This window comes from Chrysochloris asiatica, unplaced genomic scaffold (assembly GCF_000296735.1).
Source record: "Chrysochloris asiatica unplaced genomic scaffold, ChrAsi1.0 scaffold00223, whole genome shotgun sequence".
NCBI lineage: Eukaryota > Metazoa > Chordata > Mammalia > Afrosoricida > Chrysochloridae > Chrysochloris > Chrysochloris asiatica.
Genome location: NW_006408741.1, coordinates 3,058,115 through 3,082,043, shown reverse-complemented (window position 1 = coordinate 3,082,043; position 23,929 = coordinate 3,058,115). Strand labels below are relative to the sequence as shown.

General features: G+C 39.8%; 1 protein-coding gene across 1 annotated transcript; it reads right to left on the bottom strand.

Annotated features, from left to right (window-relative positions):
- Nucleotides 1–836: 836 nt before the first annotated feature.
- Nucleotides 837–23,534, bottom strand: TNFRSF9 (tumor necrosis factor receptor superfamily, member 9). The gene is made up of 7 exons (XM_006873101.1): nucleotides 23,435–23,534; nucleotides 22,630–22,734; nucleotides 21,939–22,076; nucleotides 21,454–21,520; nucleotides 17,646–17,776; nucleotides 16,594–16,728; nucleotides 837–925 (listed from the first exon to the last, which is right to left on the bottom strand). The coding sequence occupies exons 1-7, from the start codon at nucleotides 23,532–23,534 to the stop codon at nucleotides 837–839; spliced, it is 765 nt and encodes a 254-aa protein (XP_006873163.1).
- Nucleotides 23,535–23,929: the final 395 nt, after the last annotated feature.

The window sequence follows — 23,929 nt, the reverse complement described above, 5'->3', positions numbered from 1 at the left end:
TGGTCTCATAGCAAAGGAGGCAGTTGTTTATGGAGGCAATTAGTTATCCAGGCTACGAGAGACCAGTTGTTATGCCTTGGATGGCCACTTGCAAGCTTCTAACTCCCCAGGCACCATGCAATGAGCTAGGAAGAACAACTCTGAAAATGGGTGAGAAGCGGTGTACAACTTGAAGAATGTACTCACTGTCACTGAATGGTGTAGGGTATACTATGTATATTCTCAACAGCAACAACAAAATAAATAAAATTGTAAAAAACCCCACACATATATACAATGTTTGTAAGAATGAAAAAAACGTCAGGCTTGGCTCAGAGGAGAGGGAAACAAAGGCAGAAGGTGTGTGGATGAATGGGACCACAGGATACGCAAAGAAAGACCTTTGAAAACTTTCTGATGCCCTTCCTTGAGGTCTGGTATTCTTTTTCTCTGGACACCAGACTGGGGAACTTTTACCATTATCTCCCTAGTAGTGACAAGTTCATTATGCTTAAGCACAAAGAAACAAAAAATGGAGTAGCTTGGATTAAAATGTCAACTGAACTATTGGGCCTACATGAATACATTTCAAATATAAATCTCTTTGGTTTTAAAAATAATAGATATAAATCTCTTTTGGTTTTAAAAAACAAACCCAAGTCTCTTAGGTAGAAAATTCCTTGGGCCTACCAGCTCTGGCTCATCCTCTGTTCTATTAAAAGTGGTACATTTTGAGAGGGCAACTCATTAACGTCAGAGGGTAATCCTATGTATTATCTCGGGAGGTGTTTTGCATTTGAAAAGAACATGAGAGATGGATCACTCCTTTTTCTCTTTTGCTTCTTTGGATTTCTGCTTCAGAGGTCACAGTCCCCTTCTTCTTCTTCTGGAAATCGGCAGCTACAGGCATCTTCCTCCTGGGCAGTTTGTACTGGTTTTATGAAAGCTAGGAAATAATTGAAAAAAGGTGCTTATCTTTTATTGTTTGTTTTAACCATTTAACAATTCGTTTCCACAAACTACCGTCTCAGAACATTTGTAAGTAGCAAACATGCTCAACTTTGATTTCAACAAGACAAGTAGGAGCTTTTTCTCAGATCATTTAAGATTTTATTTCCTTTTACCAACACTTTTTATTGGCTTCTTCAAGACTATTTATTTTCTAAAAGTGGCTAAAATAAATCATGAGCAGGAATCACTACTATCTGAAATGCTAGCCACATACTAAACATGACTGTTGGTTTAGTTCAATATACACATATTTTGATCTTCAGAGTTACTTAGATTAGATATTAGATAGTTTGTTTCTCATGCTTATGGCACCAAGATTTTAAAGATCTGCCCACTACCTTCATCTGTTATTATGAGCTAATGTATGTATTATGAAATGTATATTAACATCCTGGTCCTATTTTACCTGTTGAGAAACATTTGTGTTCCTGCTGATCAAGTTCAATCATCAGCAGGTTTTTCCTTACAGTCTGACAAAACAAAAATCCCTGTCCTAACTTCATGTGCTACTATAAAAAATAGACCCATACCAAAACCCATTCACTGTACTATCTCACCAGTAATTATGAAAATCTGGCAAAACTTTCAGAAATACCAATGAGATGGCTGTTTTCTTTTGGAATAACATGAGTGGAGATATTTCAGAAAGATGGAGGAGTCATGCTTTTCTCTATTTCTTCTGTTCTGTACAGACACAAACGATGACTATTACATGTGAAACAAACCTAACACAACTCTAGAGGCTGAAGAAAAGAAGGCGGTACCAGCCAGTTGACCTCAGAATCCAAGGAACAATGAAGTGATGAGTCCATTGGGAAATCAACAACCTAGAACTGCTAATGGTCATAGGCAAAAAGAGCCCCAAGAAAAGCTTGCGGTCTCTGGTACACTACCAGGAAAGGGGTAGCATAGAAAACAGAAAACTTATAGATAGGAACTGCTCTAGTCCTGTCAAGCACCTCAGAAAAAAAATGGCAGCTTTACTCTCAAAGTCCAAGCAAAGGCCAAATGTAGAGTCTAGCTTGCCACCCTCTACAGGCTGTCACCAGGTCCCCCTCCCCTTCCTCACTGGGCTGTGGCAGAGAAGGACTAGCGGAAAGTCACAACTTTCACTATTACTTGCCGGTAATGAGGCCACCACACATCACACCCTTCAGTGTCAGTGGAAGCCACGAGGGAAGCAGTAACAAGGTGCCCCTCTCCATCGCAGCCCTAGTGGTAGTGGAAGAGGTCTAGTGGGGAGCCTGAATGCCCAGTACACCCAGCAATAACAAGAAGCACCTCACTCCCTGCACCCCAGGAAGTCTAGAGGAGAAGCTCAATGCCCGCCTTGTGCTGACACAAACAAGATGTTATCCTCATTTTACCGCTGGGACAATGTTAGAGGAAGCTGGAGGAAAAGACACAATTTATACCCAAAGTCTCATAATATCCAAAATGTTCAGGTTTTCATTTAAAAATCACATGTTTCAGGGGGCATTTATGTCAATTGGTATAACATAGTTCATAAAGGTAAATGTTCTACATCCTGTTTTGGTGAGTTAGCAACTAGGGGCTTAAAAGCTTTCGAGTGGCCATCTGAGATGTAACTATTGATCTCTTCCTGTTCAGATCAAAGCAGAGTGAAGAAAACCAAAGACTCAAGGAAACAATTAGTCCAAAGGACTAATGGACCACATGAACCCCAAGCTGCTGAAGCCTAAGACCCGAAGAGCTAGATGGTACCCAGCTACTGCTATTGACTGCTATGACCAGGATCACAATAGACAGTTCCAGACAGAGTGAGAGAAAAATGCAGAGCAAAATTCAGAGTCACGAGAAAGACTGGACTTACTGGTCTGATAGAGAATGGAAGAAACCCCAAGACTGGTCTTCACATTCAGAACTGAACCTACTCATGGAGACTTTACAGCTAAAAAATGTTGTTAAGTACCACCTAGTTGGTTCCAACTCATAGCAACCCTGCATATGGTTTCCAAAGATTGGCTGGTGGGTTTGAACCACCAGTCTTGTGACTAGCAGTCCAGTGCTTATCCTATAGCACCATACCAATAGACAGGCCTAGAAAGTGAACAGTGGCAGCCAGGAGGAATGTGCTCCCCAGAGCATTCAACTATAGGCGAGCAAAAGGGTAGCATTTGCCCAAAAGCAAGATTTAGAAGATAGGAGGGACAGGAAAGCTGGATGAATGGAAATGGGAACCCCGTTTTGTAAATGGGAAGAATGTTAATACATTGAAGGGATTGAAACCAAAGTCATGAAACAATCTAGCCATAAATGATTCTAGGAAACAAATTTGCTTTGTAAACTTTCGCCGAAAATAACAATAAAAGATTCAGGGGGGGAAAAGTCACATGCCAAAAAAAAAGTCTAAAAACAGGAATTTCTCAGTTTGAATGAGAAAAGGCAATCAACAGATGTTAGTCCCTGGATGACACAGATGTTAGAATTATCTGGCAAGGATTTTAAAGCAGCCATGATAAAAATGCTTCAACAAGCAATTAGTGAAATTAAAAACTAAAACCAGAAAATCTCTGAAAGGAATAGGAGCTATAAAGAAGAAATAAGGGGAAACTTTAGAGCTGAAAATTAAAATAATGGAAACTTAAAATATCAATGAATGGACTCAAGAGCAGAATGGAAAGGAAAGAAAAATAATTGTTCCCCAATCAGAATATCAAGAGTCCTAGTGTAGCTCTGGAATAATGCGCTGAACCACAAGATTGGTTTGAACTGCAAGGTTGGCAGATCAAATTCACCAGCTGCTCCTCGGAAACCCTATACAGTGTCGCTATGACCCGAAACTGACTTGATGGCACTTAACAACAGTAACAACAAATCTGAATATCAGACATAAATGAATGCAGGGAAAAAATGAGCAGAGCCTCAGAGACATGGGAGACTATAACAAAAGATCTAATATTTATGTCATCCGAGTTCCAGAAAAAGATAGTAGACCTGAAAAAGTATTGAAAGAAAGAATAGCTGAAACTACCTCAAATCTGGAAAAAATGGGTAAATTTTCAGATTTTTTAAAATAAAAAAACTCCAAATAAGATCAGCACAAATCCACAAAGAAAGACACATCATAGTCAAACGTCTAAAAACAAAAAAAGACAAGGAGGAAATCTTAAAAACAGAAGAGAGCAGCAGCATCTTACACACAAAGGAGAAACAACGCCAATGATAATGAACAGCTCATGGGAACCCAGGGAAGCCAGCAGGAAATGGCACGTTTTTCAAGAGCTGAAGGAAAAGAGCTATCAGCCTCGAGTTCTACATACAGTGAAATATCAGGAATGAAGTGGACATCAAGACATTTTCAGATGAAGGAAAAGTTTTAAAAAAAAGGTCACCATCAGCCCTGCCCTAAAAGAATGGCTAAAAATATTCTCTAAACAGAAAGAAAACAATAAAAGAAAAAATAAATGAGAACATCAGAAAAGAAGGAAGAACAAAAAAAGACCCAATATCTGTGTAGAAGCAATAAGATTTCTCTCAAGTTTTCTAAATTAAGTTTTATTGTTGAAGCAAAAATTATAACCCTGTCTAATATAGATCTCCATGTATGCAGAAGAAATATTTTAAAAATGTATATTATAAGTTGGAAGAAGTAAAAGGGCTATAAAGAGAGGTGAGATTTTATACTTCATTCAAATTGGTAAAATGTCAACAGTAGTAAATTGTGTTAAGTTACATCATACCTTGGATATATTAAGAGTTCGGATTACCATAATAAAATATATATTTCAGTAAAACAAGTCATATGCATTTTTTGGTTTTCCCACTGCATATAAACCTGGTGTGGCACTGTAGAATAAGCACTGGACTGCTAACCACAAGGTCTGCAGTTCAAAGACACCAGAAATTCCTCAGAAATCCTATAAAAGGTCACTAGGAGTCAGAACCAACTCCATGGCACTTAACAACAACAAAATCGCATATAAAAGTTATGCTTATAATATGCTGTACTTTATTAAAAAGTGGAGGATCAGAGAAAAAGAGGTAGACCCCCAACAAGATGGATTGGCACAGTGGCAGCCGCAATGTGCTCAAGTGTAGCAGTTATTGTCATGTTGGTGCAGAACCGGGCAAGTGTTTCATTTCGTTATGCATAAGATCACTATGAGTGGGTACCGACTCAGTGACACCTAACAAAAACAGTTTATTAGAAGAGCCAAGGCAATACTATAGGATAAGCACTGGACTACTAACCATAAGGTCAGCAGTTCAAACTCATCAGCTATTCCTCGGGAGAAAGATTGACATGCTCGGAAACCCTGTTCAGGGTCATTATGAGTCTGAATTGGCTCAAAGGCAATACGTCGAGTTGAGCTGTAGTTTATTACGGAGCCATGGTGGTGCAGTGGATTAAATACTGGGTTGCTAAATGAAAGGTCAGAGGTTCAAGCTCACTCTATGGGAAAAAGACAAGGCAGTCTGCTTCTATAAAGATTTCCAGCTTTGGGAAACCCAAGGAGCAACTCTTCTCTATCCTATAGAGTCGCTATGAGCTTGGAATCAACTAGGCAGTAGTGAGTGCTCGCAGGCTGTCTTCTAAGTGTACAATAAAATTATGAACAAGTTTGAGATCTTGTGAAAACTACCGAACCATGATACAGAGACACAAAGTGAGGCCATGCTTTGGGGGAAATGTTGATAGGCTTGTTAAATACAAGGAACCAAGGTTGTAAAATATGCAATATCTGTGAAACCTGATAAAAGCAAACTTAGTAGTATGAGGCATATCTCTAATACTCAACCACTGAAAGAACTATATAAAAGGTACACTCAGTAAAAACCATAAATAAATCACACTGGAATTCTTAAAAATGTTCAGGTTGTCCATTGGAAACCAGGAATTGAAAAACAGAGAAAAACTAAAGAGAACAAACAGAAAATAAATGGTTGATGTAAGCCCTAACATATCAATAATTACATCAAATATAAATGGTCTAGATATACTAACTCAGAAATTACCCCCAAAACCCCAAACCCACCACCACCCAGTCCATTCTTAATCATAGTGTCCCTGTATGGTGTTTCTGAGGCTGTCAATCTTTACGGAAGCGAATGCCTCATCTTTCTCCCGTGGTGGTAGGTTTGAACTGCTGACCTTGTGGTGAGCAGTCCAGGGCTTATCCTACAGCATCACACCAGAACTCCTAAAAGAGATGGCTGTTAAGTGCTGTTGAGTCAGTTCCAACTCATAAAGACGCTGAATAGAGTTTCTGAGGAACATCTGGAACCACCAACCTTGTAGTTAGCAGTCCAGTGTTTATCCACACCAGGAATCCAAAAGAGGTTGTTGTTGTTAAGAGCCATCAAGTCGGTTCTGACCAATAGCAACCCTGTATAGGGTTCCCAAGAAGCAGCTAGTGAGCTTGAACCACTGACCTTACAGTTCAAATGACTTTGCAGTCTGGTGCATGAACCCACAGCACCACGCCAGTACTCCAAAAGAAGTTAGTAGGGTGGATATTTTTTATGTGGCCCAACTATATGTTGTGACAAAGAAACTCAATTAAAATATAACTTTCAACAAAGTGGAAATGACTGTATTAATATTAGATAAAGTAGATTTTAGAGCAAAGAAAATTACCAGACATAGAGAGGCTCATATAATTATAAGAGTCAAGTCGCCAAAAAGTTGTGGCAATCACAGTCTATACAAATAACAGCCATAAAATGTATGAAACAAAATCTGACAAAACGGAAAGAGAACTAGATGAACCTTTAATTGTATTTAGAGATCTCAACATTCCTCTCTCACAGTTGATAGAACAAGACAAAAAATGAGTAAGGACATTGAAAAACTCAACATCCACAAACAGGATCTAATCAGTTTGTAGAGAACATTCTAGCAACAACAAGATGCACATTCTTTTCCAAGTACTGACAAAACACACGTAAAGATAAACCTTATCTTACACCATAAAGCAAACTTCAACATATTTTAAATAACTGGAATCATAGGCATGTGTTCTCTGGACATGATGAAATTAAACTAGAAATCAACAATAGGAAGAAAACACGAAAACCTCCAAATACTTGCAAATAATCCGTTAAAGAAAGTCTCAAAAGGAAATGTTTTAAAAGATCAAAATTTTGAGAATGTAGTTAACGCAGTGCTGGGAAGAAAATCAATAGCCTTAAAAGCTTTATGATGGAGGAGAGCCTCAATATCCTAAACCTCCACTTCAGTAGGAAAATCAAATCAAATCAAGGTGAGCAGAATGAATTAGTAATAAAGAGAAGAGCATAAATGAATGGGATTGAAAACACAATAATGGAGAAAACCAATGAAAGAAAAATTGATAAATTGGACTTTATCAAAATCAAAAGCTTTTTCTCTGTGGAAGATCCTGTTAAAAAGGTGAACTGGCCCTTGGGTAGCACAAATGGTTAAGCACATAAGTACTAGCTGAAAGGCTGGCAATTCATACCCACTAAGAGGTACCTAGGAAGACAGGCCTGGTGATATGCTTTTGAAAGGTCAAGCCTTGAAAACCCTATGCAGCAGTTCTACTCTGCACACATGGAATCTTCATGAGTAGAAATCAACTCAAAAGCAACCAAAAAAAAACAACAGGAGTGACTGGCTTACAAGCTTTCAAGAGGGCGCCTAGTTTCAGAGGGTGTGGGGCATTGGGGGGGGAGGGCGCAGGTAGAATCTCCACTGAGTGGTTTCCAACCTGTCTGGACGGGGCTTGTGAAAAGAGATAGGGAGAAGACTCTTGTAGTTCATTAGTGAATAATTGCTATCAGGGCTGACTGTGAGTGTTGCAAAGGTAAAGGTAAACGTTTTGTAAGAAAAAGAGGGGAGTGGTTGATCTTGCAGTTCTGGAGTGGAGGACCCTGGGACCATCAAGGGAGAAGAGTGGAGCACAGGACCCTATCCAGAGAAGCAGTGACACCAGAGATGAAGTGGCTGAGGACCCTAGACTCAGGATGAGAGAGGGGCTGTGTGTGGGTGACCTGGGGGCAGGCTTGAGGGGTGTACCCTTTGGTTGTTTGAATGGTTATATATTCCTGAGTGCTTAGCTGTACATCCAAAAGAAAAAAAAAAGAGGGAATGGAAGCAAATGCTGTTGAATGATGATGCATGGAGGAGGTTGTAATCATTGCAATGAAATGAAATCCAATAGGATGAATGTAAAGCTGATGCTCTCATATAAACTATCACTCAATTCACAATAAAAACTTAAAAAAAAAACAAAAAAAAACACCTATAAGACTGAACATAGGGAAGCAGAGATACCAGTTTGCAGCAGTAACAACAAAACCCAGTAAGTAAAAAAAGAGAATAGTGATTTGACATATACAGAATTTCCAAATTATGAGGAAATCAAGATTTCAAGAAAAAGTACAATAAGTAAAAATAAACCTATTTAAACCCTAAAAGAGGAAAAAACATTTGTAAACCATATATCTAACAAAGAACTCACATTTAGAATATAGAAAGAACTGTCAAAATTCAACAGTGAAAAGCAAAACCAAAAACAATCCAATCAGAAAACAGGTAAATGATGTCCAGGAACATTTCACCAAAAAGGACATACAGATGTTTAATCATGAGGGAAATGCAAATTAGGATCACAATGAGCTATTACTACACACTATTTGTTGTTGTTAAATGCCATGAGTCAGTTGCTATTCATAGTGATGCTGTATGGGGTTTCTGAGGAGCCACTGGTGAGTTTGAACTGCCAACCTTGAGGTTCAAACCGACCTTGTTTATCCTACAGCACCACACTTATTGTTGTTGTTGTTAAGTGCCATGGAGTTAGTTCCGACCCATAGCAACCCTGTGTAGGGTTTCCAAGGAGCAGCTGGTAAGCTTGAACTGTCAACCTTGTGGTTCAAAGTGACGTTGTTGTTGTTGTGAAGTGCCATTGAGTCGATTCCGACCCATAGCGACCCCGTATAGGCCCACACTTATTGTTGTTGTTAAGTGCCATGGAGTCGGTTATGACCCGTAGCGACCCTGTATAGCGTTTCCAAGGAGCAGTTGGTGAGCTTGAACTGCTAACCTTGCAATTCAAACCAACTTTGCAATCCAGTGCATTAGCCCACAGCACCACACCAGGACTCCAGCCCACACCTATTAAAGTGACCAAAATAAAAAAAGCCATGACAATACCAAATACTATCAAGGACACAGAGAAACTGGATCTGTCCTGTATTAGTGTTGAAAAAATTATACAACTACTCTGAAAAATAATTATGCTATTTCTTTAAAAACTATATTGTACTACTAGGCATTTATTCTAAAGGTATGAAAAATCACATCCATACAGAATTTGTACATGATTATGCAAAACAGCCTCATGTGTTATAGCCCAAAACTAGAAATGCCTCTCGACAGATGAATGGTGAAACAAACTGTGGGAAAATCATACTATGGAATAGTCTTTATCAATAGAACAGAAAAAGCTATCGGCACATACACAGATGACTTTCAAGGGCAGTGTGCTGAATCAAAAAGTCAGTCTCCAAAGGTCGCATACCGTATGACGCCTTTTGTGTAACATTTTCAAAATGACAAAATTATCGAAATGGAAAACAGATAAGTATTTGTCAGAGGTTAGGGCTGGTGGGGGACCAGGAGATCTTTGCAGTGACGGAACAGCACTGTATTTTGGTTGCAGCAGTGATTACACAAATCCACATGTGTGATAAAATGACACAGAACTACATACACATAATGTGTCAGTTTCCTGGTTTGGCTATTTTTTACTATAGTTACATATGATGCAATCTCACAAAGAATACATGGGGCTTCTCTGCACTGGCTTTGTGACTTCCTGTAAAACTATATTTATTTCAAGGTAGAAAAAGTTTTTGATAGTATAAAAAAATTTTAATGGATTATAATTTCCTTACAACTCACTAATTACTCATCAATACTTTTAAAAAAAAAAGTATTTTATAAATAACTTTGTTAGAGTTTAGGATGGGAATGGGATGCATAGTCCTTTAAGTCAGAGATGAGATGTTTAAATGAGATAAATGTTGTTGTTGTTGTTAAGTGCTATCGAGTCGGTTCCGACCCATAGCGACCCTGTACAGGGTTTCCGAGGGTGTAAATCTTTACGGGAGTAGAAAGCCTCATCTTTCTCCCGCAGAGCGGCTGGTAGTTTCGAACTGCTGACCTTAAGGTTCGCAGCCCGATTCGTAACCACTACGCTACCAGATAAATATAGAGGTTTAAATTAGGCTACAGGGTTAGATTTCAAAAAGAGAATGAAAGAGAAAACTACAGATTGGAAAAAAAGATATTTGCAGCACATGAACAAGAGACTAAAGAATCTCTATAAATTAACATGAAAAGGACGAACAACCCAATAGAAAAACTCTCAAAAGACCTACTCAGACACTTCACAGAAGAGGAAATCTGATGACTAATATCAAAATGAAGCTCTTGTAGCATAGTAGTTACAAGTCGGGCTGCTAACCTCAGGAGTTCGAAACTACAAGCCGTTCTATGGGCAAAAGATGAGGTTTTCTGCTCCCATAAAGATTTACAGCCTTGGAACCCCTATGAAGGTAGCTATGAGTCAGAACCGACTCCACGGCACATCACTACCACCAATATAACATAAAAAGAGGTTCATATTTACCCACAACAAATGCATGCCATAATACGGATATATGCACAGCACTATTTACAATAGCAAAAAGATGGAGACAGCCTAAGTGCCCATCAGTGGAAGAATGGATAAACTGTGGTACATACACACAATGGAATATTCTGCTACCTTGAAGAAAAACAAGGAAGCTGTAAGCTATCACATAACATGGATGAACCTTGAGGACATTATGTTGAGGAATTTAGTCAGTCACAAAAGGAGAAATACTGCACAGGATCACTACTATAAAAGAGTAAGAAAAAGAACCCAAACTAAAGGGTTGGGGGGCGGGGAGATTCTTGGCTGGATACAGGGATGTGGGTGGTGGGGTAAAGGGCTGGAGGGGAAGGTGGAGCACAGGGTTGGGAATAGACACAGGATAGTTTGGGTGCTAGGGTTGTGGGCAATACACAAGAAGGGGGAGGGGAATGAAAGAACAAGGCAGATGGGAAAATAATTAGGCAGGTTTGCATGGACTAAGTGGGACAGAAGTAAATAATGATGTATGCACAAGCTTGGAACAACAGGGATCTGGGATACAGGGATTGAGGCATGGCTGGAATGGACAAAAGGTGGGAAATAATATTCAGATGCTTGGCTGTCTTTTGAATCTTGTTTTCCCTGGCATACCATTATAAAATAGACACTTGAGTGGGAATAGCCAAAATATCACCATAGAAAGCTTGTAAATCCGTCTTCTGCCTGTAACTGATTGTTGTTTGTTGTTATGTGCCATGGAGTCGGTTCCGACTCATAGCAACCCTGTACAAGGTTCCCAAGGCTATCAAGCTTTGCCGGAGCAGAAAGCCTCATCTTTCTCTCACGGAACAGCTGGTAGTTTCTAACTGCTGACTGTGAGATTGGCAGCCCAATTCGTAACCACTACGCTACCAGAGCTGATTGGAATACCTAAAATGGGGCTACAACTTGCCCAGTGAAGGAGGCTTCCTGCAGAGCCTATGCATTACATAAGACCATATGTGGAATCCTGAAGAGCATCCAGAATCTTCTGAGGTGGGAAATTTCCACTTGAAAGGACAAGCAGACCAGCCTGGAGCGGCTAGAAGAACAGAAGATACTTCTTGAAAGGAAGACTAACAGGAAAAATACAAAACAATAAAGGCAGTTGGACTGATTACTATAAGAACAGGCAAGTTGCTCGCCCAGGAGACATCAAGGCAAGTGATTGGGTCTCTTCAGGGCAAACCCCCTTTCAAGTCTAAGACTCAGTGGGAATACACGAGCAGACATGCGCTCTGACTGGTGACCACATTGGTCACCGATAAGGGGAAGTGAGGGAAAAACAGCAATTAAGCTGCGAGCTAAGCCCTACAATATTCAATAGACTCCTGTGAACCCAGGTGGAGACCTGATTGGCTAGCAGTGTGGCCAGACCTGGGGACTTTTGGGCCCAGAGTCAGTGACATACCAACAGAGGACTAGAGTGGAGAGTGAAGCATCCAGCTGATAAAGAGAGGGCATCTGCACAAGAACACCCATATGCAGATAATATCCACTTGACTTGGCTTCAATGACTGGATGATCAGAGCTCAACTAGAAGAGGAAAATAAAAGTAATCTGATACAATTTGATGAACTTGACCTATGCCTATGGATCGTGGTGGTGATGTGTGGTGGAGTCGGTTCTGACCCATAGCGACCCTGTACAGATGCAGTAGCTCAAAAGAGGGAACAAGTCTTTACAGCAAGGATCATTCCCACACCCTCCATACACAGGGTAGACAGGGATGGGAAAGTTGGACATTGGCTACCCAAAATGGAGGGCTACAAAGACAGGAAATGACTAGCTTACAAGCTTTCAAGAGGGAGCCTAGATCCAGAGGGTGTGGAGTAAGGTAGAATCTTCACTGAGTAGTATCCAATCTGTCTGGGCGGGGCTGATGAAAGGAGATGAGGATAGGTCTCTTGTGATACAATAGTGAATAATTGTTATCAGGACTGACTGTGAGGGTTGGAACTGTAAAGGTATATGTTTTGTAGTAAAAGGAGGGGAGTGATAGACTTTGCAGTCCAGGAGTGGAGGTCCATGGGACAGTCAAGGGAGAAGAGCAGAGTGTGGGACCTTACCCAGAGAATCAGTGACATCCGAAATGGAGGCAGAGACGATGACGTGGCGAGATGGAGCGGCTGGGAACTCTAGACTCAGAGAAGGGGAGGGGCTGTTTGCTGAAGACTGACCTGGGGGGGAGAGGGACAGGCTTGCAGGGTATATCCTTTGGTTGATTGATGATGTATGGAGGGGATTGTAACCATGGCAACGAAACAATATACAATAGGATGAATGTAAAATTAATGTTCTCCCATGTAAACTATCACTAATTCACAATAAAACATTGAAAAAAAAAAAAAGATGTTCACTCTCACTAGAGTCAAAGAAATGCAAATTAAATCCACAAGGAGATACCACGATTCACCCACCAGACAGATAAAAAAAAAAAAACAAACTAAAAGTCTTATCAAATTTTAGCAGGGATGTGGAACAAAAGAAATTCATATGTTCCTGGGGAAATTGTAAAGGAGTTCAACCGTTTTAGGAAAATACTTTGGTATATTTATAAAGGACCAAGATATACATTCCTTAAGTCCCAACAATGTTTTTCCTAGACAGGAAAAATGAAACAAAACAGAAACATGTGCTTACATGTGCTGAGATACATGGACAGAATATTCCTAAACCATTTTCTGTAATGAATCCAAGCTAGAAACAACCAAATATCTGTAATTAATAGAACAGATAAATAAACTGTGGTGCACAATAGAATTATACTGTGATGAAAATCAACTAAAGATAAGCAGTACATGAATCTTAAAGATGCAATGTTGAACAAAAGAAGAAAGATAACAGAAAAATGCATAATTCCACTTATATAAAATTCACAACAGACATTAAACTATGTTGTTAGGTAGCAAAACTGTAAAGAAGATCAAGGAAGTGAAGCCCACAGCATCTGGATGTGATTTGTCCTAGTGGGAAGGAGGGATTGTAATCCGGAAGGGGCACATGAAGGGCTTTTAGGGGGCAGAGCAAGTTCTCTTTCCTGACTTGACAACAACCAACAGCAATAAGGCAGGATCATGCAGATGCTAATTATACAACAATTGGGTAAGCTTTACATGTATGTGCTTCTGTAGGTGTTATTTTCAAGTAAGAAGACTTTGTTAATGCTATCCCACATATGAGGGGTCTTGAAAAAGTTTGTGGAAAGATAGACTTAAAAGAAAATGGAATTTTTCCATGAACTTTTCCAAGCCCCCCTCCTATTTTAGCAATGTCTACATTAGACATTCATCAGTCTTATTCTGGAAAGCTCATTCTATATATGAATTCCACTTAAGTCTAGCCTATCTTCCATGAAGGCAAAGAACAAGCTGCCCTGGCCCCCATCTAGGAACTCCATCTAAAACCAAGCATCCAACCTCCTCACCCCACAACCTCACAACCCCACACCCTAGGAGCTCCTTGGCTGGTAGAGGGTGCCAGCCCACACCGGGTGCCCTGCTACTGCTCCCACCCCCAGTTCTCTCTTCTCTGGGTTCTGCCCTTACCCCATGTTTCTCCTTTCTTTTTTTCTTACTTTGTTTTTCTTTTCTTTCCCTTCCCTTGTTTTTTATCCTTTCTTTCTTTGTTCTTCTCTTTTCTTCTGTTTCTCTATTCTTTTTCCCCTTTAATTTTTTCTGGTTTTCTTTTATCTAAATCTTTTACTCTTTCTCTTTTCTTCCTCCCCTGCTTAGTTTTACTTATTATATTTTTTTCTTTATTTTTCCCTTTTTGCTTTATCTCTTCCCCTTCCCTTGTTTTTTTTCATCCTTTCTTTCTCTGCTTTTCTCTTTTCTTCTGTTTCTCTGTTCTTTTTTCCCTTTACTTGTTTTTTAAAATCTTTTCTCTTAGTCTTTTTATTTGCTATTCTTTCTCTTTTCTCCCCCCCCCCATTCCTAGTTTTACTTATTATATATTTTTCTTTCTTTTTCCTTTTTTGTTTTATCTCTTCCTTTATTTTTTATTTTGCTTGGCTTTTTTTTTTTTTCTTCAGGATATCACATTCTTTTTTTCTTGCTGTTTTTTGCTTACTTTCCCTACCGCTTGGGTTTTATGTATTTATTTTATTTTTTTGCTATTGTTTTATTTGCTTTCTATGTCCCACTCAATGGGAGACAGTAACTGTGCCTATCCATCCCAATCACACTGACACCTTTTTTCAGCAGCACTTTCTGGGCAAGGGTCACTATCTACTTCAATACGACCTGATCATAGATAGATAGTAGCCAACAGGAACCAAATTTGCCCTCAACTGTCTACACACATAGTGAGCAAAAAACTGTGCACACACTCACATTTTCTAACACACCATCACTGCCACCAGCAGACAGATGATGAGAACCTAAGAACACAACAACATACAGTCATCAATTAAATACAAACACAACAATGCCATAATGGCTTGGAGAAAACAGGCCATCTCAGTTCCCTTGAAGAAAGAAGACAGAGTATCTCAAACAAGTGACCAGAATACAAAAGCAATTACAAAGCAAAAAGAGGGAATTGTGTGGTTAAAGACCTTCCAGATGGAGGAATAAAGTCGATTTCAAAGTAGAGTAGACTGTTTTAAACTTGAGAATAAATTAATACATGTGTTACTTGGATAAAGGGGAAGGCAATATACAATTGGATAGACAAGTAGGCTGAATAGGTATGGGAGGGAGGGTGGAAGTATACTCATAAACGTATATAGGTTTGACAAAGGATATTTGTACAAGAGTATTTACTTTTGTTGTAAATGCATTCATGAATGTGGAGGAGTGTACAGGAGGTAAAACTGTGACAAATTCTTAGACATTACACAACACTTTAAGGGAATGAGTTGCTGGGCTCAGAATTATAGTCTTGGGGACACCAAAATAAAAAACAATTCAAAATCATAAAAGAGACCAGGATTACTGGTCATAGAGTAACTGGTCGTACAGTGACACTATGGTCTTTAGTCACCCTTCAGGTTTGGAACTGAACTCATCCCTGTGCTTCAGTTTCAGCTGAACAATCGACAGGTTTATAAGAGGAACAATAACACTAGTGATGTATACACACCTTAGAATAATCAACCAGTGGAGATCAAAAGGACAGTATTTACCTAAGGACCAAGTTCAGAAGGGTTGGGAAAGAAGGAGGAATGGAAACGGGAAACACAGAGAGGAAGAGAGATAAGTGAGTGACATTACAGTCAAGGGATTGTAATCAATGTGGTGAAACAAAATGTGTACGAATTGTTGAATGTAAAACTGATGATCTACTCTAAACCTTCACTCAATTTACAATTTTAAAAAAAATTTTATAACAAGCACGCAAAGCTGCAGCTACTTAACTTGTCATTTTTCTAGAATGTGTTCTGCAATGTGTTCAGGATGTGTTCTGCAATAGCCAGGATTTCTTAACCTTGGTACTATTGACATTTTGGGACTGAAAAAGTATTTGTTGTATTGGACTGTTCTGTGTGTTACAGAGTGTTTCGCAGCATCCCTGACCTCCACCCACTAGACGGCAGCAGGCTTCATCTAGTTGTGAGATCCAGAAATGTCTTCAAACCCCACCCACTGCCATTGAGTTGATTTTAACCCATAGTGACTCTGTCTACGAATAGAATTGCTCCTTATGATTTCCAAGGCTGCCAATCCCTACAGGAGCAGATAACCTCATCTTTTTCTTGTGGAGCAGCTTGTGAATTTCAACTGCTAACCTTGTGGGTTGCTATGGGTCAGAACCGACTTGACAGCACTTAACAACAACAACAACCTTGTGGTTAGCAGTCCAATGTTTTGCCAGATTGCACCTGTTCTTTAACCACTGTGCTGTGCTAATCCAGTTTCAGCAGTTTAAAATAAAAATTAGCTTTTCTTTTCTATTGTAAAAAGCTTTTGCTCATGAGAGTGCATAGCTAATGCTTTTAGGTTAGTCTTACGTTGCTTGAGTATATACAGGAGTTTCTTTCTGCCCCGCTTAGCAACAGAGATTTGGGACACCAGGAAAAACACCAGGAACACCACAGCAGCTGATGTTAGCGCAAGAAAGACATTGACAATCTGTGAATGATGACCTTGAAAACAAGAGCGGGAGAAAGGCATGTAGAAATGTGAATATATATAAAAATACATACATATGAAAATATACTTATGGTTATACAAAGAAATCTAATTTATTCACCTATTTATTTATATTTGTAAACTCCTCTGCACAAGGGGAAGTAGTAACTTGCCATTTCCAACCTGCCGAACTACCTGCATGTTCAGAAAACTTAAAAAACAAACAAACAAACAAAAAACCTTCAGCAATTTCCCCAGACTAGTTTGGCCTTTCTAACATATAGAACCAGTTGCCATGAAGTTGGTTCTAACTAGATTCCAGAAGTAGGCCTTAGGTGGTGCCAACAATTAATGTGTTTGGTTACTAACCAAAAGGTTGGAAGTTTGTATTCACCCAGAGGTGACTTCGAAGAAAGGCCTGGTGATCTACTTCTGAAAAACTAGCCATGGGAAACCTGTTGAGTACAGTTTTGCTCTGATACACATGGGATTGTCTTGAGTTGGACTTGACTCACTAGGAACTGGTCTGGTCTAATATATAGAAAACATGACAGGAGATAAAAGTCTCTCTTGCCTGGGAATATTTCAGAATATTTGCCCAGAGGAATAAAGGTTGTGGGGGTCACTCTGCTGGAGGTCAGGGGCAGTTACCAGATCTCTGTCAATGGTTCTTTTATCCCCTTTACTTGGCATTGAACAAAGGGCTAGTTCCTGATTGGGTCAAGTCTCACCCTGCTTGCATCTGACTGAGATGATGGCAAATATCTGAGAAAGAACTGTTGGCTGCAATGAAGCCAGGGTGAAAGAAAGAAGGTATGTCAAAGGTGCCTTTGTCGGCAGATATGGGGCAACAAGATAACCAGGTTGTTTAGACACCAACTGGAATAGCCGATACACATTCCCTTCGATGTAACAGCAACAAACCAGCTACCTGGCTTTCTCTCGGGAATGGAAACCGTGACCAAGGATGTTCCCGGAGATAAGTCAACCAAAGGTGATCCACACACCACGTCTCTTTCCTTTGTCCCATTCACAAGTACAGACTTTCCATCCAAGGAACAGCTGGAATAGTTCAATGAAAAGAGTTCAAATAATTAGCTCAGGTACAGATCATTCTAATTTTAAAACATTTGACATTTTTCACCCAACAAAGCTGACGAGTGGTAAAGATATGTGGGATGGGCCCAGAGGTAGTGTGAGAATGTCTTGATTAATTTCCACTCAACTGTCTGGCTTCTTGCACCTTCCACACAGGTTTCTAGATTCTCCATAGTCCTTCCTACTCTACCCACTGGATTCTTCTTCCTTCCCAGGCTAGGAGCCGTACCAGGCTACCTACGGTCTTAAATTGAGGACAGGAAGTTCCACCTGGTTTGGCTCTTACCCTCAACTTCTTAACCGTATTTGGACATCTTTGACACACAGGGTTAGGCATTCCAGACAGACAGACAGATTGAAGTTTGAGCCTTAGCTCACCCCCTTAGCAGAGCAATGTTGAGTGAATTATGAAATCTCTCTAAGACTCAGTTTCTTCATCTGCAAAACAAGGACTGCACATGCTTCTAGGACTGTCGTGAGGAACAAATTAATAAGTTGTAGTGATACTTTCAATAAATGGGGCAGGACCGCAAGGTCGGTTTCAACCATGAGGTTGGCGGTTCAAACTCACCAGTTGCTCCTCAGAAACCCTATACTGGGTCTTTATGAGTTGGAACTGACTCGATGGCACTTAACAACAACATCTGATTTGATGGTAACTAACAAAATGGAGCTCTGGTAGCGTAGTGGTTACGAATCGGGCTGCGAACCTTAAGGTCAGTGGTTCGAAACTACCAGCTGCTCCGCGGGAGAAAGATGAGGCTTTCTACTCCCGTAAAGATTTACACCCTCGGAAACCCTGTACAGGGTCGCTATGGGTCGGCTCCGACTCGAAGGCACTTAACAACAACAACAACAATAACCAAAATTAAAAGAACCAACCCTATTGCCTTTGGTCAACTGTGATTCATGGTGAACCGTTGTGTTACAGAACAGAATGGAGCACCATAGGGTTTTCTTGGCTGTAACCTTTGTGGAAGCAGATCACCCGCTTTTCTTTTGTGTTGCTACTGGGTGGGTTTGAACTGCCAACTTTTAGGTTGGTAGTGGAGAACAAACTGTTTGCACCACTTGGGGACCTTCTAACAACAACATTACTATTTTTATTGTTGTTGTTATATCTTTCTCCTTATCCCTTTATCTAAACCCCTCTACCCTCCAAAGCCCAGTTCAGACCCCCACCTTTCCATGCAGGCTTGCTTAACTTTTATGAACTGTTTATATTGGAAGAACTTTTAAAACATATCTATCTAATTCTATTTATATGCTTTCCCAATCTGTTATGAACCTGTCCTTTTGTAAAATATAATAAAAATTTGTTACGGAAAATCAAATGAAAAGTAAACAAAGACAGACAGAACCCAAGGCCCATATTTTTATTACTAGAGTCAACAGAGAAAAAATGTCTCTGTTAATTGCCGTGAAGGTGTCTAAATGCCAACTGTCCACGTCTGTATCCCTCTTGCAGTGGGCATGCAGCATTCATTGGCCAGCTCTGTCACAGAACACATGCTGAGTAGCCCAGATCGGATCACAGAAGTCAACACTAACATTCGTTCTTAGGTTGTTGAAGTTTTACTACATGTTGTGACCCAATTTGCCTAAGTACATGTTTGTTTTTTAGGATAGGAAACACAAGTACAATTCACAGTACTTTCATTGGACTTGTGAGTTCAAACTGGTTGATAAGGGAAAGCAAGAGGTAGTAAAAAGAGCCCTGGTGACGCACCGATTAAGCGCTTGACCGCTTACCAAAAAAGGTTGGTGTTTAAAAGCCGCCACCCAGTAGCTTTGTGGGAAAAAGAACTGACAATGTGCTCCCATAAAAATGACAGCCTAGAACAAACAAACAGAAAGAAACAAGAAAAGAATAAAAAAAAAAGACAGACTAGAGCAAACAAACAAAAAGAAAGAAACAAGAAAAGAAAAAAAAAAATGACAGCCTAGACCCCTACAGGGCAGTTGCAGTCTGTCACGTGATGTCACATATGACCTAACAACAACAGCAACATACAAACCTACCTACTTCCATCACCTCACACTCTTCCCACACTGCCTCCTGTTGTTGTCGTGTGCCTGTCAAGTCGGTTCTGACTCATAGTGACTCTATATAAGGTTTCCAAGGAGTGGCTCGTGTGTTTGAACTACTGATCTTGCTGTTCAAACTGACTTTGAGGTCGTGTGCTTATCCTATGGTGCCACATGTCAAATTGGTTTCGACTCACAACCACCCTGTATAGGGTTTCTGAAGAGCGACTGGTAGATTTGAATCAGCGATGTTGCTATTAGCAGCTCGGTGCTTCTCCTAGAGTGCCATGCCAGAATACTACCTATTACTATTTTTATTATATGTCAGTACTTGCATGGAACCATAGGAGAAGCATCTGACTGCTAACGACAAGATCAGAGGTTCAAACCCACCAGCTGCTCCTTGGAAACCCTATACAGTGTCGCTATGAGTAGGAACCAATTTCACAGTACTTAACAACAACCCATTTGTCTGAGTCCATGGTGTAAGCACTGTAGGATAAATACTAAACTGTTAACCACAAGGTAGGTGGTTCAAAACCACCAGTCACTCCTTGGAAACCCTATACAGGGTCTCTATGAGTCAGAACTGACTCCATGGCGCCTAACAACAGCAGTAACATCTGTTTGTCAGTTTTCTGTACTGTGGTGGCTTCTGTGTTGCTGTGATGCTGGAAGCTATGCCACCAGCATTTCAAATACCAGCAGGGTCACCCATAATGGACAGGTTTCAGTGGCACTTACAGATTAAAAAGACTAGGATGAAAGGTCTGGAGATCTACATCTCAAAATTAGCCAGTGAAAGCCTTGTGAATACAGCAGAATCTTGCCCAGTATAGTGAGTGCTGAGTGTGGCACAGGTCAGGTAACATTTCATTCTATTGTACATATGATTGCCACGAGTCAGTCTACTTGATGACAGCTAACAACTATCAACCTTGTCAGCACTTGGTGTCATTGTTGTTGTTATGTGCCGTGGAGTCGGTTCCAAAAAAGTTCAAAGTAGCTCTTGTCTTTAAAAAAACTTGCTGTCATATCAGTTCCAACTCATAGAGACCCTGTATAGGATTTCCAAGGAATAGTTGGTGGGTTTGACCTGCCAACTTTGTGGTTAGCAATCCAGTGCTTATCCTACAGTGCCACCCCAGGACTCTAGCCAAAAATTGTTGCTAAGTGCCATTGAGTCAGCTTCAACTCATAGCAACCCTGTATAGGGTTTCTGAGGAACAACTAGCTGGTGGATTTGAACCACCGATCTTGTAGTTCAAACCACCAGCACTCCAAAAAGTGGAAACCACCAAAATGTTCATCAACAATGTGGATAAACGTAAATATTTCATTTATGGCTAAATAGTAGTCCGTTGTTTGTCTATAGCAGACTTCTGGTGCAACATAGCTAAATGAAAGCCTCATGCTGTGTAAAATAAGTCAGTTGCTAAAAGATAAATGTTGTTGTTGTTGTTGTTAAGTGCCGTTGAGTCGGGTCCGACCCATAGCGACCCTGTACAGGGTTTCCAATACCATGTACTAAAACCCACTGCCATTGCGTCGGTTCTGACTCACTGCAAGATGCAGGTTGTTGTTTAAGCCAAAGGAAACCATGGGATACATACTTTGTCCAGGGTCGACAGATGCCAAGCTTCTGATCACTGAATGTTCCAAAGCAACAGTCTTTACAACCTTGCAAAAAAAAAAAATTAAAGCAGTAATTAAAAAAGAAGTGCTTCCATCATTTTAGCACTTTTCCTACAACGAATATAATATTCATTTAGTACAACATACACACATCATTCAGTATTCGTATTGAAATGAAACCCTAAGTATGCTAAAGTTGTACAATTGTATATAGTGCATCACACATGTGTAAAAATGCCTGCTCCCTGGTGATGTTCTGATTTCAAATTACTTTCATTTATTGAAAAATAATTTTATAATTTTCACATACTTGGCTCAGTGGTTCATTACTTAATTTTATGGTTCTACAATAGTTTCTATTGTTATTGTTGTTTTTAATTTTATATTCTAAGAATCAGGACCAAAATCAATGAGCTAGGTCTAGATAATAGGCTTACTATAGATGGGAGAATAGGAAACCTACCTTTTTTTGTTAATTCTTGACCTTGTTTACAATCCTTTTGACACTTGCTGCATCCTACCCCCACACAATGGTATCCTGAAACACACTTGCATTCTGAGTTGCTGGTTGGGGAGCACGCTCTTCTGGTCTTGAAAATACCTACAGGTTCCCCCAAAGTTACATGATACTTGATCCCCAAATTCAGGAAGCAGATCTTTGATGAAAAATTTAGCAATAAAATCCATACTACAATGTTATTAGTAACATTTACATTTCAATCTCTGTAAAAGACATTTTTATATTTGCTAATTAAAAACATTTTTCTCTTGACAGATTACTATTTCCTTTAATATTTAAAAAACTCAACCCTCTCCCCCGAAAGAATTGTCATTGTGGTCAATTGTTTTACTGGATTGTTGACAGAGGTTCAGGATCACACTTTGACCTGTTGTTACTGAGTCGATTCTAACTCATGGGGACTCCATGTATATCAGAGTAGAACTGTGCTCCATAGAGTTTTCAGTGGCTGCTTTTTTTGGAAGCAGATTACCAGGTCTTTCTTCTGAGACATATCTAGATGGATTCAAATCTCCAACCTTTCAGTTAACAGCTTAGTGTGTTAATCATTTGCATCACCCAGGATTCCAGAGGTCAGGACCATATGGAATCAAAGTTTTTCCAATAGATGAAGAATGCCCATGATAGATCATACCTTCACACCGCCGGCAAAAATTACAGGCCATCTGTCCACCTGTGCTGGAGAATGTGTTTGAAGGACAAGGAATGCAAATCTGATTCTTGTTCTCACAGTAAGTACCTAAGAAAGGCAGATAATAGCTGTGCATGGATAACAATGCCAAAGCATTATGAACATTTACAATAAGTAAGAAAATTCAAATATAAAAGAATGATTAGCTTTCTAGGTAGCATGATGATAGACCTTGTTTTGTCGGTTGACTTTTTGAAATTGCACATTTACAAGATTGTCTGGAAAATAGTCACAGAATTAGAATAACAACGCACCCATATTAAAATAAATAAATCAACAGAAAGAAAAACTGTTCCCTTATCTACTGAATGGAACAGAAGGATTGATAGATCCAGAAACAGATCAATGCCATCATTGGTGTACTAAGAGTTAAAGTTGTTCAGCTTTGTCCACTCTGTTAAGTTCTCTGGTTCCTGCTTATTCCCTGCAGTATACCCAGTTGAAGCACAAGCTCTGCATGCAGACCGTATTAAGGTCTTGCCATGGACACAATGATCTAAGGCCTTCATAAGAACCTTCCTTATGAGCCTTATGAGATAGGTTCCTTATGACTTCCCAGATGAAATTATGTGGCTTGACTCTGCTCACACAACTAAATATAAATGTATCACTAATAAATACCTGTAGATATTTGTAAATGAGTGAAAAAAAGATAATGAAAAGGGCACTCATTAGCCTTGACGACTACACTTACTGAACCATATTCTCAATAGGACAGATCAAATACACACGTGAATTTGGTTCTTACCAGCTGGACAGTCCTCACAGGAGTCCTGTAATGTTCTTGTCCTCTCCAAGTTCACCACCAAGACCACTGCAACCACCATATTATAATAGCCATTCCCCATGATGAAATCCTGTATGGCTGTGATACTAGCAACGCAGAATCTAAATAAATTGTTAATCATCAAATTAGCTGATTTCACAAATGTCACTCTACAAAAGTCAAAATTTCAAAGAATGAGATGGAGTCCAGAATTATTTACACTTTATACGATCCCGCATGACAAGAACTCAGGGTCTTTCAGGAATTCATAATGGAATATGATGGGGAAAGCTTGCCTGAATTTTCTCTATAGGTAGGCATAAGAATTTCTCAGCTAAGACACCCACCAAATGTACTGCCAATGAATGGATTCCCACTCATTGAGACCTGTCTAGGGTTTCCAAGTCCATCAATCTTTACGGGCACAAACGACTCATCTTCCTCCCACAGAATGGCTGGTGGGTTTGAACTGCCAAC